Raw genomic sequence first — 19482 nt, 5'->3', positions numbered from 1 at the left:
CATTTGATGTTCTTAACAAAGAGAGCAGTGGTTCTGTAAATCCATATTCATTTTGTGCTTTGCTAATCTGCATGCTAGAGATTAGAATGGAGGCTCTGAATGTGTCCCACCATTCTTCTCCATTTTCAGGGAGTCATTTTCCACTTATCTAGGCACACCTTTCTATGTCTGACCAACTGTGAATTAGTTAAATAATGGTGGATATATATCAATGCCCAATCAATGATTTCTTAAACATGAAATAGCTTCACTTAATTAAAATATTTAAAATATGCTATAAAATATCATTCAAAGAGAATACCTGCTATATGCTAAATTATCTCTTATATATAAGTGGAAAACAAATCTATTCTTATTAGAAATAGCTAGAAAAGAAGAATACATGAGTTTTCCATCCTCTCTTGTCACATTAGCAGCAAGTGTCATTGTCATCTCATTGATCCTCCTCCATATGAAGTGATAGCAAAAGTCTAGTTAGCTGCACAGAAAAGAGAGACCACCACAGCATCTACAGGGAAGTTACACTAACACGGTTTAGTGTGTTTTCCAATTGTTCTGTGAATGTGACTAGGATAGAGAGAAAGTCCACATTTATGTCAGGACAAAAACCCTGTCACCTAGTTGTCCTTTGCAGCCGGTTCGGTATTCACGTGTGTATTACCAGACTGTTATTTTGGTTGTTCAGAGAATGAATTTTGTTGGATATGTGATTTGGAAGTTTTGTTTGCATTATGTCCTTAGGGGTTTTCTTTGTTTTAACAGCATGCAGCTTGACAGAAATACACTACCCAAAAAGGGACTAAGGTATATATTTCTCTCAGCGCAACTGCTGCCTTTTCTGTTGTTATGTAAACTTTCTGTACCGTCTCTTTTCCTTCCCATCTGTGTACTCTGTAGCACCTGACATGGAAGATGAAGTCACTCTTAATTTTTAGCTTTTTCTAGCTGTAAGAGTAGGTGATTGCTCCTTAGGAAAAGATACCAGTGAGGACGGAGGTGGTTAATCAAGTGAATCCCAGTAGGAATATCACGATTAAGAAATAATATAAACTTGTCTGAGGCAGCTAGGGGTAGGATGTGGGAATCCGTTTTCCTCTCACTAAGATAAAATTACTTCTCCAGGTTTTTCACCTCAGAGGTATATACTGGCAGAACCACAAAACTGAAACTGGGGAGGTCACTCAGTTGGTAAAAATGCTTGGTAAGCAAGCATGAGGACTTGAGTTCAAATCCCTACCACTCACATAAAGATCTGAGCATACCACAGGGGATTACATGTGGCCTGTAATCCCCGAACTTACAGTACTGGAAAAGGAGGATAACCGGTTGCCTGGTTGCCTACATAGCTCTGGGCTTGGTAAGACAGTAGCGAGCCTATTTCACAGGATCAAGGCAGAGGGTAATAGAGCAGGATGCCCAATGTCCTCTTCTGGCCGCCACGTGCAGGTATGAACACCAATCCACACCCATAAAATATAAACATTCACATACACAAGAAGTTACAGTTTTAAAAGTGAAAAATAATACCCCAAATCTAAATAGTCTACACCTGTGACAAGTCATGATGAAAGGCTAAAATATGTTATAAATGGAATTTAAAAAAAATATCATCACAGGTCAGGTATAGCGATTAAGGTATTATTTTACAAAAGGTGTTTTATAAACTCAGTTCCAACATCTGTTTTCCATGTCTGCTTTTATTATTTGCCATGTCACTTTAAATCTGAGTTAATCCAATGTCATTCAGCAATTTCTAAGTAGTTACTCAATTCAGAATAAAATAAAATGAAAATTGAATTTGTGGCCAGGAACCTATCTTACACACTTTTTTTTTTTTTCCTGAGAAAAAGATACTGAAAGGAAACAAAACAAAACAAAAAACAAACAGCTAACAGGTACAGCACTTTGAGTGTGGCAAGCTGTCTTCAAGTGGCATTTCAGTCAAAGAACTGAAGGAAAACCCCAGCTATCTTTTGTGTCCCATTCCCTGTGCTGTTCTGTGACTGTCACTGTGCCTCCCTTGGCTTCTGGTCTACCACGGTCTGCCATGTTGAATCAGTGTTTTCACCTTCCCATGTCCTTCCAAACACAGTGCTTTGGGAGCCTTCTCAGTTAACTTGGCTGTCTGCTTATTGCTTATGACTTTCAAGTCCATATCTCACAGAAGCATCATTTTCTTTTCAAATGCCTCTATTTATTTTCCCTGTGGGATCAAGCAGATGGTACCAAATCATCTGGAGGAACTGAGCAATTGTAATTAGATCCAATCTGTGTGTGATTGCTGTTCAGTCTGAATAGTGAGCTCCTCTCGATTGTTTTCTTGTCCTGGTATTGCCTTGTCCTTGTAGATGTGCTCAAGTGCCTCAGCTGTGCTGTTTTGCAGATACACCCCATCGTCTCGGCAGGCCAACCAAGAAGAAGGCAAAGAGTGGCTCCGTTCCCATTCCACTGGAGGGCTGCAGGATACTGGCAGCCAATCACCCCTGGTCTCCCCTTCTGCCATGTCATCTTCAGCCACGGGAAAATACCACTTTTCCAACTTGGGTAAAATATTCTAAATCATCAATTCTGTTCCACTCCTTTTACAACCCACTCTCATAGGAATACTGGCGTCTTTCCATAAAAAAATAAAAAAGAAGGGAGGAAGAGTGAGCCTCAACATGATGCTTACTATATACAGAAAAATTTCTAAATATTGTATTGCTTATTTTATGACAAATGCTTAATTGTCATAATTATCGTTACTAGAGTTATTGTTTTATGACTAAAGCTGAACAATGTAAAACAGACCACTGTTTTGTAAGTATCCAAAGCAGGGACAAATCACAGAACACCTGTCCTCAAAAAAGTGACCCTTTGTGTTTCATCTCAATGTCCTTACTTGTATTCTCTAAAACATGTTAGCTTTTTGTTGCCACTGAACATAGTTAATGATCAGTATACAGAAAAAAATAGAATATAAAAATAGTCAGATTGAAAATAATATGCAATTGTATGACTGCAAGATAATTTCTTGAAACCTTTTTGAAATCAAAATGCTCCTTAACATGCATAATATGTCACTGAAGCTAGCACTCTGTGAACATTTTTAGAGGACTCTATTGAAAACTAAATGACTGCCTTATGCATTAGCATCATTTGTAGGAAATAGAGTCATTTATGTAAATATCACATAAACAGAGAAGATTGAGAAAACAATGAAATATGTCTAAATATGTTACTTGTCACTTAAAAGACCTAGTGATGCTGTAAAAAAATAAATTTCTTGGACTGAAGAGGTGGTTGAGGGCTAAGAGGTAGTACTGCTTTTCCGAAGGACGCAAATTTGGCTCCCAGCACACACATAGGTCGGACCACAAAGTTCTGTAACTCTAGCTTTAGGGGAATGTATTTCTTCTAGCCTCCTCTGGGATCTGTGCACCCACTGCGCATAATTTCACATAGACACACATGTACACTTTAATAATAATAATAAATTTTTAACTGATTCATCTTCTGTCAAGTCACATGTGAAGTAGTCTCATTATCTTTTGTCAGGTGAGAAAAGATGGCTGCAATAATGTCGCCACAGATAGTTCACAAGCAAACAGTTGGAATTGTTGAAACCGTGCACATCCTATGCATGGTTTGGTTGGTAGTTCAGTGTCTTTGAGCTCCTATTAGCCCAGGTTAATTAATAACTGTAGGGTTTTTTTTATGGTATCTTTGACCTCCCTGGCTCCTTCAGTCTTTCCACCCCCTCTTCCACAAGACTCCCTTAGCTCTGCCTAATGTTTGGCTGTAGGTCCCTGTGTCTATTTCCATCAGCTGCTGGATGAAGCCTTTCAGAAGACAGGCTCCTTCCTGCAAGTATAGCAGAGTATTATTAATAGTGTCAGGGGTTGACTCTCTCCCAATCAGTCATTGGTTGGACACTTTCTCAATTTCTGTTCCATCTTTATCCCTGAGCATATTGTAAGAAGGACAAATTTTTGGTTGATGGTTTTGTGGGTGAGTTGATGTCCCCGTCTCTCCATTGGAAGTCCTCCCTGGTTACAGGAGGTGGCCATTTCAGGTTCCATAACCCCTGTTGCTGGGAGTCTTGGGTCATCCTCATAGGTTTCTGGAAATTTTCTGGCTCATTGTACGTTTCTCATCCCAGAGATGCTCCCCACCACAAATTTCCATTCTCTCTCCCAGTTCTCTTGCCCGTCATCCTCCTCACATTTGTTCCCTCCTGTTTTCCTTCCCTCCTTCTCCCCCACTCAGTTCTCTCCCTCCATCCACCTCCAGTGCCTATTTTATTTACAAAGATACTTTTTTTGCTAGGTAATGACAAAAGTTACTTAACTTGGTACATAATTATGAAACAGCAAAAAGTCAAACACTGAAACTTTTTAAAAATTAAAAAAAAATTGTAGTGTCTTAAGAATGTAAAGTGTACTGTTCAGGAAGCTGTCTCCTGTGCCAATGAGTTCAAGGCTCTTCCCCACTTTTTCTTCTAACAGGTTTAGTGTGTCTGGTTTTATGTTGAGGTCTTTGATCCACTTGGACTTCAGTTTTGTGCAGGGTGATAAGTATGATTCTATTTGCATGTTTCTACATGTAGACATCCAGTCAGGCCAGCACCATTTGTTGAAGATGCTGTCTTTTTTTCCATTGTATGGTTTTAGCAGCTTTGTCAAAAATCAGGTGTCCATAGTCTGTGGGTTTATTTCTGGGTCTTCTATTGGGAAGGGGTGAGGGAGCGAGCTATACCTGGGATACAAAGTGAATAATTTTTTTAAAAAAATAATTTGAAAAAAGAATGTAAAGTGTAGCTACATATAATGGAACACAAGCCCATCTGAAACACAAATCTAAATCACCCCAAGCACTATAGATTTCCTAAGTACTCCCTGCATTCTATCAAGTTTTTATTAATTAATATTAATTCAATTAGATTAATATTTATGTTGACTTGCCTATGCTCATTATTCAGAATAAATCCTTCCATTCCACTATTCTTGAATGAAACATAACATCCTCCTAATCTTTATTGTCTGACCTTAGGGAAGTCATTAAAACTTACCTGAATAGATATATAAAAACTAGGCCACACTACATTATTGATATAATGAATAGAAAGACCATGTAATACTTGAAGACATACAAATCCGACAAACATTTTTGCTGGAAAACATATTTCACACTGTGAAAGAGGAGCAGTTACATATGCCCAAGCTTTACCTGAATTTAATTCAGTATAATTCCAGATTAGTGGCTATAATATTTAATGTGAAGGTAAATCAAAGTGTCATCATATAAGTATAGAACACAACTATGACATTTTGATTAAGGCCTTCTTTACCCTGAATGTCAAATATTTGTACAGAAGTGTACTTAGAAGTTTGCAAAATTGAAATGAATGTGTTAGCTGAAGCCCTTGTATCAATGGTTACATGTTTTAAAACTGATGGTTGAGATTAAAAATTAAAGATTTTATTTTACTATATGGTTTTTGAAGAGTTGAAACAAAATATAAGAGAATTGTGCTTATACTGATAACAGACCATCTCCGTAGTACCCTGGAGATCTATTTACAGTTAACATATAAGGAATTATATACAAACCATACTTTAGCAGTGATTATAGCAATATACTGAAAATGAATTTAGGGGTCTGAAGTTTTAATATTTGTTATATTTGAATTTTGTGATATTTATAAACATTTTATATATTAGCACATCTTTAATAGTTAAAAAGAAAAGACAGTTGAAGAAAATGCGGAAGCTCTGTGCATTTGGTAACCTCAAAACTCAGGAGGAATGATGGTCAACGTGAGAAAATGAGTGGGCTAAGGTTTACGTTGTACCTTGCCTCGGGAATCACTGGGTAGAATCATTGACACCAACCCGTGGCTTCTCAGTAGTATACAGCAGTGCTTTGCAGAGCTATGCACTTTCCTGGAAGATGTTTTTTCTCCTTTTCTCAAGCATCCTTCCACCAGAATACTGTTTTCCTTACTACACTCTGCAGCATATTCACAGTGAAAAATTCCGAATGAACTAGAGACTAGATTCTCATGGAAACAAACAAACAAAAAAACATATGATTCAGCCACCCATCTATTAAATAAATTTTCATGACATTCTAAATTCACCAATAACAGAAACTATTCTATCTATCTAAATCTGGACACACATTTTAGAAGTTTTTCCTTTAGATTCTTTTTTTCTGAATTTTCAACCATTAACCTAGTTACATGTTCAGAATCCATACACTACTTTAAATTAAGAACATATAAAATTTTCTCATTTAAAACAATATAGTAACACTATTGGTTAATAGCTAGCTATAGAAACAAGGGTATTAAATGCCTTAGCATTATTTGAAAGTCTGGCCCAGGGGCTGGGGAGATAACTCCGTCAGCAGTGTGGACAGAAATGTAAATTGAATAAATGCATCAACTTCATCCAGTTTTCCACTGGTTCTTGTTCTCCTACTCATCATATATAATCTCAATAAAAATCAGCAGTTTTGTTCTGTGTGTTCAACTTGGGGCAAGGTCAGTCACGAAGGGATTGCACCATTTGTTTCTCTCCTATTCAGGGTTCCTCTGTGACTCCTGCTTTTGAGTGGACCTTAAAGTTCATATATTCTCTCATTATTTTCATCAGACTCTGAGGAGTAATGTTTGGATATTTGAGCAAGTTAGATGACTGAGTGAGATTTTTTTTTTAAGCATCAGTAAAACCACTTTACTACTTTTTTTGCATTCAGCTACGAGAAAAAAAATCTTTTTGTTTGTTGCTTTTCTCCATTATAGTATTCTCCTCTGGTGGGCATTCTTGGAATCAGAAATCATGTTATGTTCCTCTTCCTGTTTAACTATAAAACCAGCAAATCTTTCATCAATACTATAATTGAACATTCTCAAGTTTTGTTGGTGTGTTTCCAGTGAAAATAATCAATATTTCTTGTAAATTAAACTATTTCCTTAAAAGTTTAGGTAACTTTCATCTCTGTTTTAGCTTGAGTGATTAAAATGATATATTTGCAAGTATACAAGCAGCTTTTCCATGGATATGTCATTTGGGAAACCAAAGAGTGAGCAAATGTCCATTTAAATGCTGGAATAAATGCTAAAGTGATATACATGTAACAGGTTGAAAATCAGTTTTAAAAGAGTCCATGCATATTGTACACACTGAACAGGTTAATGCGCCCACCTCTGGACCTTGTATGTAAGCATTCAAGTTCTTTATAAATATACTGGCTCTTATCAGCAACCACAATGATTTTGAACTAATGGCCATTGTGACAGCTGGAGGAGAATGCCTGAATAAAAAATCTCACAGTCTCCTTCTTCCTCCATCCCTTTGTCCATCCATCTGCTCCTCCCTCCCTACTTACCTCTGTCTTTCTTTTAGTCTCTTGGTCTCTCTTCCTATTCTATCTCTCTCTCTTCTTTTACCATTTCCTTCTTTCCTTTTTTGCATTTTCTTTTTTTTGTTATATAATTTACATTTCATAGTTTATTCCTTTTTAAGTTGTATTTCTTATCTGTTTATAATCACACATATATATAATCATGTGCATGTTTGATTACTTCTTTACACTCCATTTAACTCCAGTTACCAGCTATCAGACGACTGCTCTGTCTCCTGGTTTAGTTATCACTATAAAACTTCAAGGATAAACAGTCTCATAGAGGACCCCTGTGCCCTGATATATTTGGTCCCTGTGGCGCTCCTGTCCTCTCCCGGTCATATTACCTCCCCCTTTTATCATATGATTCCCTGCACTCTGCTGAAGGTTTGGTTATGAGTCTCCGCATCTGCTTTGAAATATTGCTATTAAGAGTCTTTCAGAAGCCCTCTGCGGTAGGCTCCTGTCCTGTTACTTGTTTTTTCCTTCTTCCCATGTCCATCTCATAGATGTAACCCATGGTAGCTCAGTATCCAAGTGGGTTTCCCTAGTAAGGGGAACAGGAACTATTTCTGACATGAAGTCAATGACTGGCTCCTTTACCTTCACCCCTCCCTGAGGGAGGAACAGCCTTGCTAGGTCACAGAGATACCTGATAAGCTAGGGTCAGATGGAAGGGGAGGAAGGCTTCCCCTATCAGTGGACTTGGAAAGGGGCAGGGAGGAGATGAGGAATGGAGGATGGGATTGGGAGGGAATGAGGGAAGGGGCTTTGGCTGGGATACAAAGTAAATAACCTGTGATTAATATAAAAAAATAAAAATTAATAAAAAAGCTTCAAGGATAGTTCCTTATTAACAGTAGATATACACATTTGCTTATTTCTGATATAGGTTCCAATTTAACTTACCATGAGATGTGTCATGTTTCCAAAAATACAACAGGTTTTAAAAAGTCAAACTAATTCAGCATTGCTGCTATGGCTCTCCAATATTCTAATAGTGCTCAGCAATCTCCTTTATAGCTTACATGACCTTGGCCTATTCCTTATAGAGCAATAACAAATTCATGTTTCTTAAATGTGAGAAATGTCAATAGGACAAATTTACGATGGCTGTTTCTTGATTTTTCTGATTCAGTCTTATGCCAAATTTCAAAATGCAGTGGCTTTTTTTTTAATGCAATTGTTTATTTAATCAGACACATCTTCTTTTTTTAAGTTAATGATTATCATTTGGTCTAATCCGTAGAATACTATAAGAGCTGTAAGGCAGCTGACAGAATCTTATTTGAAATTGTTCACTTAAGACACTTCTTTGAAATATGCTTGTCTTGACAACTTCATTCTGATATTTTCATCTTAGACCCAGCACAAAATGACATTTTTATGATTCTCTTTCTAAGAAACTAGATACCATATGTATTTTATTTAAAGAAAATGCCTTTTATTTATCTTTATGCCCTTGCTCTAATAAACTCACATCAATATAGTTCAAAATGACTACAACTCACTGCCTGGAAACACCTAAAAAGCTCTTTTTGTGGAGATTAGATTTTTCTTTTCTTTTTATATTTTGCTTTCTTTTCCATTAAGCTTTTCCCATTAGAGAGATGATTATTTTCTAGAAAAGAAACCTGTAGCCTTCTGAGGGGCAATAATTTCTTCATAATTTACCAGAAAATTTCATGTCATTATGTCTGTAGCACAAACAGCCAAGGTGACATATTGGTGATGATTTCTATTTCTTTACAAATTGGCAAGATTATTGCCATGAAAGTGCCCAAGGGAAAGAAACATGTTTTCTGTTACTGATGTTTTTCAGGTGGAATCTTGACCTCTTTAAAACTGAGAGTTCCTAACATTCATGTTTTTGTAAGAATTGGGATTGTGTTCACTTTGTTTTAGCAAATTGTCTTTCCTGTCCTAGTCCTAAGCCTCTGCTCCTTGATTTCCAGTGAGTCCCACCAACCTGTCTCAGTTTAACCTTCCTGGTCCCAGCATGATGCGCTCCAACAGCATCCCCGCCCAGGACTCCTCCTTCGACCTCTATGATGACGCCCAGCTTTGTGGTAGTGCCACTTCTCTGGAGGAAAGGCCACGTGCCATCAGCCATTCCGGCTCCTTCAGAGACAGCATGGAGGAAGGTAATCACGATGGGTACTGGGGAAGATAAAAATGATGTTATTTCATATAGGTCTGAAAGGAAAATCATTTCATTATTCACAGCATAAGGAACCTTGAGGAGAAAATGAATCAGCGGGTGTAATTCTCACTTGGGGTTTGCTACAGCTTGAAGCTATTTTACTGTTTCTTTATATATTAGAAAGTGTGTCGGTGCCTTTTAAAATTGGAACTTGACTATAGAATGGTTTGGGATAAATCCAATGCTTTCCTACAGATAGACACAAAGCTTTAGAGGACCTTGTTATATGTGTCACATTTTAGAACAAATGTTTTAGCTGACACATTTATTAAAGATCTATAAAGACACATAAGCCATAAAAGGATTATCTTATGAAGCTATTGTATGTTGCTAGTTCTATTCTCAGAGGATCTATGTGCTGTTAGCTATGGTTTCATTTTAGAATTTATATTCTACCTACAATTTTCAATATAGGTCACATTTTTATTTAATAGTTATAAAATTCATACCTGACCTAATAAATCTCTAATAAATTTTTGTGTACAGTAGCACATGAATTCTCTAAATAAATCCACTCAAAAATCTCAAGAAGCTAAATACGTGCTCAAATGTACAAATTTTCTCAAGTGTGTGTATAAAACTCAATACCAGTTTAAGAAATCTCCCTTTATTTTAATGAATCATTTTTTAATTGCCCATGAAAAAAAAAAGCATATGACATGAAGATCATATCACATGTCAGTTAAGGAAAGGATCAAGCTAAGTATAGAATTCCAAAATGACTAGAGTAAAATCAAACATAAAGCCACCAGTTACTAACTGTGCATAACACAAACCCTCCCAAATTGAAGCACATCAGAAGGTAAGCCTTTAGTCATGAGTTTTTCATAGTCTGAACCAGAAAAGTTTCCTAGCAGTATGAGCTCTATTCTGTTTTATTCGCTTTGTAGATTTTCTCATGTGGAGAAATGCACATAAAAAACAGCTCTTCCTTCTTCTATCCCCAATGAATCATCTTATGTAAAGTATCTTGTGACTGTATGTTAAAGGCCCTATCAAAATGGTTGCTTGTTTTTCAGGTCATTGCCGTAAATTTAATATGTTAAAATCAGTTGCCCACCTTTGCCACTGCCTTTTGAGAGACTGAGCAAAGCATTGATCTCCATGTGAGAGGTGACACTTGGCTGATAGTACAGCATAGAACACAAAATGCAGCTAATCTGAAATGCTAGGCCCTTGCCTTTGGGAAGCGATTATGTCATGCTCCTGCACAGAAGGCTCTTTTACCTTTTATATTCTGTTAAACATATGGATGGTTTCTAGAGTGCCTCATGTACAAGTAGAATGATGTTCATTGCCAGGCCACTTAAAATAATTAACATTTAGAAATATCATAATAAATAATTCAATTAATAATTAATTGAAGAATATGAATTGCTAAAAGGCAACCTCAGTGGGCAGCCTGAACTCTTTCACGCCCATGCACTGAACGTCGAAACAGTAAGCCCTACTTAAAATGTGATCTAAAATGAAGGCGATCTGGAACTAGACTGAATTCTTCCTCAATGCTCACATGGAGAATAAGGAGCCTAGGCCACAAGCTGTAACATATTAGACCTATAAAGAACAGGTCACAGAAAGAGAATAGAATGGGCTCTGCGGAGCTGTTGCCCGTCTTCCTTCTGGTACTCCAGGCTAGCTCTTGTCATTTTTTTTCCAACATCACTAAAGAGCTATGTAGATATTGAAAGATGAGGCCTTTTCAGAAGATTAAGGGCTGAAAACATAATGTTTGAATGCTCGATGAGGTAATAGTATTGTCCCAAGTCCTAGACGTTGACTTTCTCCCCCCTTTTCAGAATCATCTACACGGTAATAAACACTTTCAAAGAGACTCTCCTGCAGGCAAGCAGTTGGCCCGGCGGGCAAGAATGCTTACTCTGCAAGCAAGAGGACCTCGGTGGAGCCCCAGCCCCCTAGTAAAAAGCAAGCTATTGTGCACACCTGTAAGCTTAGCATCAGGGGCAGAGACAGGAAGGTTCCCCAGGCTCCCTAGGCAAACTTCACTTCAGTGGGGCACCCTTCTCATGGCATGGGGAGGAGAGTGAGAGAAGCCACCTGATACCCTACACTGGCTACCAGCACACACTCTTTTGTATGCACTGATCTTACACACACACACACACACACACACACACACACACGAAAAGACTCTTCTTGCTCTCTCTGAAATTTCATCCTTTGTTGCCTTCTGAATATTTGAATAGTCACTATCCAGCGCAACAGACCTCTGCAAACTATAATAAGGCATCCCTCTCAGCTTGATCTTCCCAACTGATCTCATTAGCACGTGGATTACTCTGTTGAACTTAGCTTTTCCGTTGTGCCTCTTGACTTTTTTTTTTTGAGCGCCCAGAGTTGAGTATCATTTATGTATGATCCCAGGATGTTGCCATCATTCATTGCATGTGTTCAGCTAATGTTTTTCGAAGGCATGAACAAAAAGCAGCAACAGCATCATTCCGTAAGGGAAAAAGGAAGGACTCATCTGCAAATATAATTAAGCATAATTTCACCCACCATTTGGGTTTAATACAGCGTTAAGTACAGCAGTAATGGCAGATCTTCAATTGTTATGACATTATTTTGATCTGTATCAATGAGTCAGAATGAAATTCTCATCTTAACCTTATTCTAGAAGTAGAAATATTTTATATTACTAACAATATAAAGAATTTGATTCCCCATTTCCAATAGCATGATCAATTCATCACAATAATGAAATACCGAATCAAATCAAGTACTTACTTTCTTGAAACTATGTAGAAAAGAATTCTGAACTTGGATCATTATGTGAAGAGAATCAAACTCAGTAAGCAAGATATGCAAAGCCTTTTAGAAGTTTTTAGATTTCTCTTCATTATGTATGGGAATTTTCTGCAGCTTCTAATATGTATAAGCGTGCTGTGGGTCTCATGACTGCTGCTTCCATCTGTAGCTTGGTGAGTCAATGCTGCTAGCATGTAAAATGAGGCCTCTGCCCATTAAACAACTGAATATAAAATGTTTCCAGTCACCTTGTTTTCACAGCCCGGTCATTTCCAGTGGTTATTTCTATCTCTAGCCACCTGTTCTTTATGTCTTCAGTAGAAGTCTGGGCTTACGAGTTGACTTGTTCGTTACAGTAACCGTGTTCTTGTTTTCTCCAGTACACGGCTCTTCACTGTCATTGGTCTCTAGCACATCTTCACTCTACTCGACGGTAAGTGTGCTCTGGTTTTCTGTCTATGCCATGCACAGACGACCAGGTAAAGAGATGTTTATATAGTACTTATCTAGTAAAATAGGGCCATTCTGTGGTCTGCTCACATGTCTTTCAGTTGACTATGGTGTATTCATTATGATCAGTGAATAGGTATAAAACCATGCAATAAAATATTCTGGAGTGTGATACGGAGTTCTTAAACCATGCTTATGTCCCACCCTGGGCTGTGGATACCTTTTGTCTTTCTCTCTGATCCATGGCTAATAATTGTTTTATAACAGTCTCTTCAGTTATTATTTTTAAGTTTATTTTTGGAGAACATTGTGCCCATAGGACTTTAAAAAACCAGGTATGTGGTTTTGTCTTTGCTTATTTTCCTCCTAGGGAAAAAAAATACCTTCTGGAGAGTTTACTTCTTAAAATTATTTCTCAGGAGATGAATCCCAGTGTTTCAGCTAAGTGTGAGATTCTACAACTAATTATTACAAAAATGAGAATGTTTGTCCTTGAAGGTATACCCTTCTTTTTATAATGCCTGTTAGGAAATTACAAGGCAGGGAAGCTTCCTTTACAGAACTGTTAAAAGCAGGTAATGAGTCTCATCTAGCCTTAAGCTCCGTGAATAATCTTCACTTTTGTGTTGGAAGAGCATGAGAAGGTCACAGCGTTTGGTCTGCATTCAGCAACTAAGCTTCAAAGACAGAGATGACTCTTTTCACACTTTACCCTCATTTGTTTAACAGGTTCCGTTACATTTCATACATATGTACAATACACATCGCTCATCTTAAGCCCCCCCTTTCCATACGCTGCTCCCTCTCCTTTAAGTCCTGCTTCTACTTTTGCATATTATCTCGATTTGTTTCTTTAATTATTATGTTTACATATATACATACATATAAATATATAGCTTAAATAATACAGTATTTGCTTATGAGTTAACCTTGCTTACTCCCTGCTTTATATATGGCATTCAGGTTCAGACTGTCATTAGAGACATGGCTATTTTTCTTGCTTCTCATTTAAATGGTTAAAATCTCCAATACATTCATTCTAAGGAAGGTATCAGCAGCAGTGTTTAGGTAAATGTGCTGGATCAAGAAGTAAGGAATGTGAAAGTAATTTGAAAGAACATATAATAGAGATATGTTAAGACTTGGTGTTTCTCCTATTGGGCTGGTTTTTTAGATGTATCTTATGTATACTATTGAACTTTAGATTTCTATGTAAGAAGAAAGCTTGGAGCATCTTTATATCCTAGTACATGTCAGACAACTTGCCAAATATTTATGGACTGTTCCTAAAAGATCTGACTTCCATACCTAGGGGATCTTTGCAAGCTGGAAGTCACAGGCTCATTGTCATCAGCCCAAGTGTCATCTCTGGATGCTTGGAATGTGTGTGCTTGTTTTAAGATGCTCATTCACCTGTAAGGTCGTGGACTATCACCGAAAAATTTAAAAAGTCTGATTTCTGTTTTTTGTTTGATTGTTTTTGTTTGCTTTCAAAGGGCAGGCATAGTTACATGTTTAACTTCAGCACTTGAAGAGCAGAGGCAAACAAATCTTTGTGAGTTCGAGGCCAGACTGGTTTACAAAGCAAGTTCTGGGGCAGCTAGCTCTACATGGAGAGAGAGAGCCTGTCTCAATAATTACAATAAACATGGAAATATCCAGTGACACTAAGTTAAACCTCTCTGTATTTGCAGTCCTCTTTAGGTAATGACAAAAGCTCTCAGACAAGCCACAGCCTCTGCCACTTTCTCCCTCACATTGAAGCTGTTTGCGTTGCTGGCTGTCATTATATTACTTAATAGTTATATCTGCTAAAATAAGAAAACAAAGAGTATCCTAGAGGGCTATGTGATTATCAATTTTTAATACTTAGATTCTTTTAATTTTTATATGCATGATCCTGTTGAGATTTTATATTATTGATCCCAATAGTTGAATTTTTCGTTGACAAAATAATAAATTTACACTGATTCCATTCTGTGTATATATTTTTATTATGGCTGATATCATGGGAAGAAGGTCCATGCTTCATCTTTCTGCATGTCCTTCACAAACTATTAAATACAAGGACAATGCCAAGAAGTGACTTTTAATACTAACTTAAATGGCTTGAGAAATGCAGAAATCAATTGATATTTTCATTTAGGCTGTTTACTCTCCTTCAGCATGTTAGTCTTGATTCAAAAACCTCACTAAAAAGATCCCATTTCTAAGCCACTGAGTGAAATAGAATATTCTTTTTGTCTCATTGCTCCATTTTTATGTTAATAGGTATTACTGGTAAAAATAAGCATGGAAATATATGAAAGAAGGCAAGGATTAAAGGCAATAGTCTTGAAAACTCAGCTATGAGAAAAATCATGCCACATAACACATTAATATATAACTAACACCTGTAGCTGAGGGTTATTTTAATGAAAACATGATGTTATGATGATTATATTTTGGCCCATCCAAATAAAGTAGATCTCTTTTAGAAACTCATTAATTATTTATCGAGTCTTTATAATTTTAATGTCATCTGAACAAGTTTAAAGTCAGAATATGACTGGAATAAACTGATAATAAATGTACAAATTATTAGGAAGTCAAAGAAAATTGTGAATCAAGCTTAATCAAGTAACTGACTTAATTTTAATAGTCTTTGTTTATGCTGCAGATATACACACCAAACTACATATAAGAACATGAAATTACTAGAATTTTTAAAAAACCAGAAATCTTCAATTAAACTACTAAAAATGAGATGTAAAATGAAAAAGATAAATGTCAACATAGCTTCGTAGAAAACAAAAGGTTTTTTTTTCTTTGTTTGTCTGTTTTTTTTATGGAGAAAAATACTTCATAGTTAGCTCCTTGTAAATAACCCTAATATACATCCTGACACTTTTCAAAGGTAGGAAAAAAAAAAGAAACATGAAATTCAGATTAAAAGAAACATTTGTCAATAAATTATACCTGGATAGTTATGTTATCTGCATGTGTTATTCCCATGATATTATATAAATCTTTACCCAAGACAGGCCAAACTTTATTTTTTGTTGTATATATTATGAATATGACAAATGGAGTTGAGAGGGGAAATCTGGCCACTATTGCTGGTAATAGAAAGCACACACACACACAGAGGGGGAGAGAGAGAGAGAGAGAGAGAGAGAGAGAGAGATTCCCTTCTGGAAGAAAAACAGCAAAACCAAATCAGACGTTTTTGTAGCGATTAATCATAACTGCCTCCAAAGCAACAACAGGAGACAAGACTGTTTCTCAGCCTTTCTCTGCAAATGGCAATGGGCAGAGTTGTTTTGTTCAGCAATATTGCACATTCTCCAGTTCTTTCCAGATTGCTGCAGCTTCCCCAATGTAATGGTGCACATAACTCATTTTCTGGCATCATATAGCCCAGCATGTAGATGGAAAAAAAAAGACCTAGGAGTTTCCTGTATAGATATGTGAAACACCCTGCCATTTTGTACAGCGATTCTCATTTCCATAAGCTACGCAGCCAATGTTATTTGGCTGTCTCTTTTATTACCACCTTAAAACTAAGTGCTGTGCTGTTTGGGTGACATGCCTACCAATACGCTTAGTAATCATTAAGGAAAATGAGAGGAAATAGGAATTAGTAACCTCTGCTTTCTATTTCCAACAATAATGGCCAGACTTTCCCTCTCAACTCCACTTGTCATTTTCATAATATATACAACAAAAAATAAAGTTCTGCCTATGTCTTGGCTAATGATTTATATAATGTCATGGGATCTGAGATATATGTGTGTGTATAACATTTTATGTTGCCATGCACCCATATATTTAGAGTATAAGCTTATAATAACTTGTGTTTATTTTTTATGGTCCCTGTAGATCTTAAAATTTTCAATGTCTTAAGGTGTGTTATATATCTATTAGCTGTAGTTTTCATATATAAATATCCAATTGTGTCATATATAAATATCCATTTTGATCCCATAGTATACTGTCTTGTTATGTTAGTTAAACAGTCTTGTAGTTTACTTTTTAGACCATGCAAGCTGTAAATGCTTCTTTTTTTCATAGTTCTTTTTTTTAATTAATTACACTTTATTCACTTTGTATCCCTCCTGTAGCTCCCTACCTCCTTCTTTCCCAATCCCTCCCTTCTTGCCCTTTTCCACGTATGCCCCTACCCAAGTCCACTGATAGGGGAGGTCTTCTTTTCCTTCCTTCTGGTCCTAATTTATTAAGTCTCATCAGGAGTAGCTGCATTGTCTTCTTCTATGGCCTGGTAAGGCTGTTCCCCCCTTCAGGGAGAGGTGATCAAAGAGCAGGCCAATCAGTTCATGTCAGAGACAGTCCCTGTTCCCATTACTATGGGACACACTTGGACAATGAGCTGCCATGGGCTACATCTGTGCAGGGGTTCTAGGTTATCTCCATGCATGGTACTTGATTGGAATATCAGTCTCAGGAAAGACCCCTGTGCTCAGATTTTTTGGTTCTGTTGCTCTCCTTGTGGAGCTCCTGTCCTCTCCAGATCTTATTATTTCCCACTTCATTCATAAGAATCCCAGCACTCTGCCCAAAGGTTGGCCATAAGTCTCAGCATCTGCTTTGATAGTCTGCAGGGCAGAGCCTTTCAGAGGCCCTCTGTGGCAGGCTTCTGACTCATTAATACATATAGAATAAGTTAGTCTTATTTGCATAATTAACATATGTCTATCTTTTTTTTCTTTTTTCTTTTTTTTTTTTACAGGCTGAAGAAAAGGCTCATTCAGAGGTAAAAATCTGTATCATTTTAATCTTTGAAAACCGGCCTTATTTTAGGATGAAATCTGTCTTATTGCCACTAGAGGGTGCTTGATGCACTGGCATAACTACAGGACTTCTGGTAGAAATAAATCCGTGGCCTAGGCATTGCTTCAGACAGAACGTGAAAGGAAGTCTTTGCAGCAAGCTTTCCTCTCATATTTTGCCCTAGTCTTAGCTCAACATCTAATAAGTTATCTGTCGTAGCTGCCACTCATTCACTGATTAGTGAATCGGGTATTAAAGTAGTAAATCCATACATTCATTTCACGGTGTTCGTCTCATGGCCTGAGAGGCACTATTTAGGATTAATGAAGCTGTAGAATCTAACTCACAAGGTCTTTTCCAAACAGGTACCATAATCCCTGCCTATCTAGTTGTGGCATGAAGAGTGTGAGTTATTTTTGTATATTTATGAAGATGCATTTCACAAACACATGCTTGCAATCATGTACAAAGTTAACCATCTACTTGGAGAGGAAATTCTTTACCTTTGTAAAAAACACATCCTGGCTTAAGAGTATAAGGGGACCTTAAACTTTATTCACAGAGGCTGAAGAGATGGCTGAGCAGTTAATGTGTACTGCTCTTGCAAAAGATCCAGGCACACGTGTCTAGTGACTCACAAACACCTGTAGCTCTGGCTCTAAGGGATGTGGCACGTTCACATGCACGCACATGGACACACATGCAAGCGCATGACTTAAAAGCAAATCTTAACAAAGTTAAAGTAATGAAGTAGTACTAAAGTAACTTTATGAGGAACTGTCTCCAAAGCATTGTGAAGATTGAGAACCACTATTTTAGAGTAAAATTTCTTCTATATATGTACAAAACTCATGGAGAGTATCGATGACACACAATTCTTTTATCTGAAACTATATTTTTTTACATCACATAAATCTGACAAAGCTTTGAGTTTTGGTCATGAAACAGCTACTGAAATTTGGAAATGCAGAAACATTGGCTTGCCTTAACATTAACTATCCAATTGTCCTCTCATCATTTCTGCTCATAGGAGGTCACCAGCTTTGAAATAATTTATAGTTTTCTGGGTTATAAGGTACAGGAAATAGAATTTTATAATAAAGGCATAAATAGAGAAGGCCTCTTTTAGCTTGCTTTGGTCTAGAAGCTAAAATACGCTTTGTTTTCTAAAATTAAATAATCCAGTATTGTTATAGGAGAGTAGCACACCTATTCATTGGGAGTGAGGTGGATTTTCTTTTTTAAAGTAGAACTAACAGTGAAATTGTTACTTAGCGAAATTCTATAGGGTAGAGCCCATGTTGATTTCCCCTTCTCAGTGTTGGGAGCTTGAATGGACTGAACCAGTGCAGGCTCTGTGCCTGCTGCCGCCATCTCTGAGTTCATATGTGTGTCTCGAAGACATTTTTCTTTTAAGTCATCTATCACCTCTGGCTCTGAAAACCTTTCTGCCTCCTGTTCTGCTTAGATCACTGAACCTTGAGAGGAGAAGTTTGACAAAAACAACTATTTAGAACCAAGTGCTCATAAGTCTTTCATTCTCTGGATATTTTCCAGTTGCAGGTCTCATGATAATTCTCATCTACTACCAGAAGCTTCTCTTATGAGAGTTGAGTGAAGAACTGATATATGAGTGTAGCAATCTGTCACTAATGACCATTTTGTTGGCATGATTCTTTTGTGGACTCATAGGCCCTGGGCCCATGGTCTACCTAGTCACAGTTTCTTGGCAGTTTTAGCAGTGTCAGATATGGCTTCCATCTCATTGAGTGGGCCCAGAATCCAATTTTTAAAAGTGGTTGGTTATTCCCATAAAATTTGTGCCACTATTTCGTTAGTGTATCTTTCAGGGACATCACTGTTATAGGTCACAAGATATGTATACATTCTTATAATTTCTA

General features: G+C 37.1%; 1 protein-coding gene across 2 annotated transcripts in view; it reads left to right on the top strand.

Annotated features, from left to right (window-relative positions):
* The window catches only part of Nav3 (neuron navigator 3), a 329995-nt gene that overhangs the window by 250781 nt on the left and 59732 nt on the right, over window positions 1-19482 (top strand). For both annotated transcript variants that reach the window (XM_055626040.1, XM_055626039.1), the window contains exons 17-21: window positions 763-804; window positions 2384-2544; window positions 9345-9533; window positions 12742-12794; window positions 17541-17564. In XM_055626040.1, coding sequence (XP_055482015.1) covers window positions 763-804; window positions 2384-2544; window positions 9345-9533; window positions 12742-12794; window positions 17541-17564 — 469 coding nt within the window. The remainder of the gene's footprint in view (window positions 1-762; window positions 805-2383; window positions 2545-9344; window positions 9534-12741; window positions 12795-17540; window positions 17565-19482) is intronic.

Source organism: Psammomys obesus, unplaced genomic scaffold (assembly GCF_907164565.1).
Source record: "Psammomys obesus unplaced genomic scaffold, mPsaObe1.curated_primary_1811, whole genome shotgun sequence".
In the NCBI taxonomy this organism is placed as follows: Eukaryota; Metazoa; Chordata; class Mammalia; order Rodentia; family Muridae; genus Psammomys; species Psammomys obesus.
Note: the sequence above shows the minus strand (reverse complement) of the source record. Positions and strands in the feature narration are given on the sequence as shown.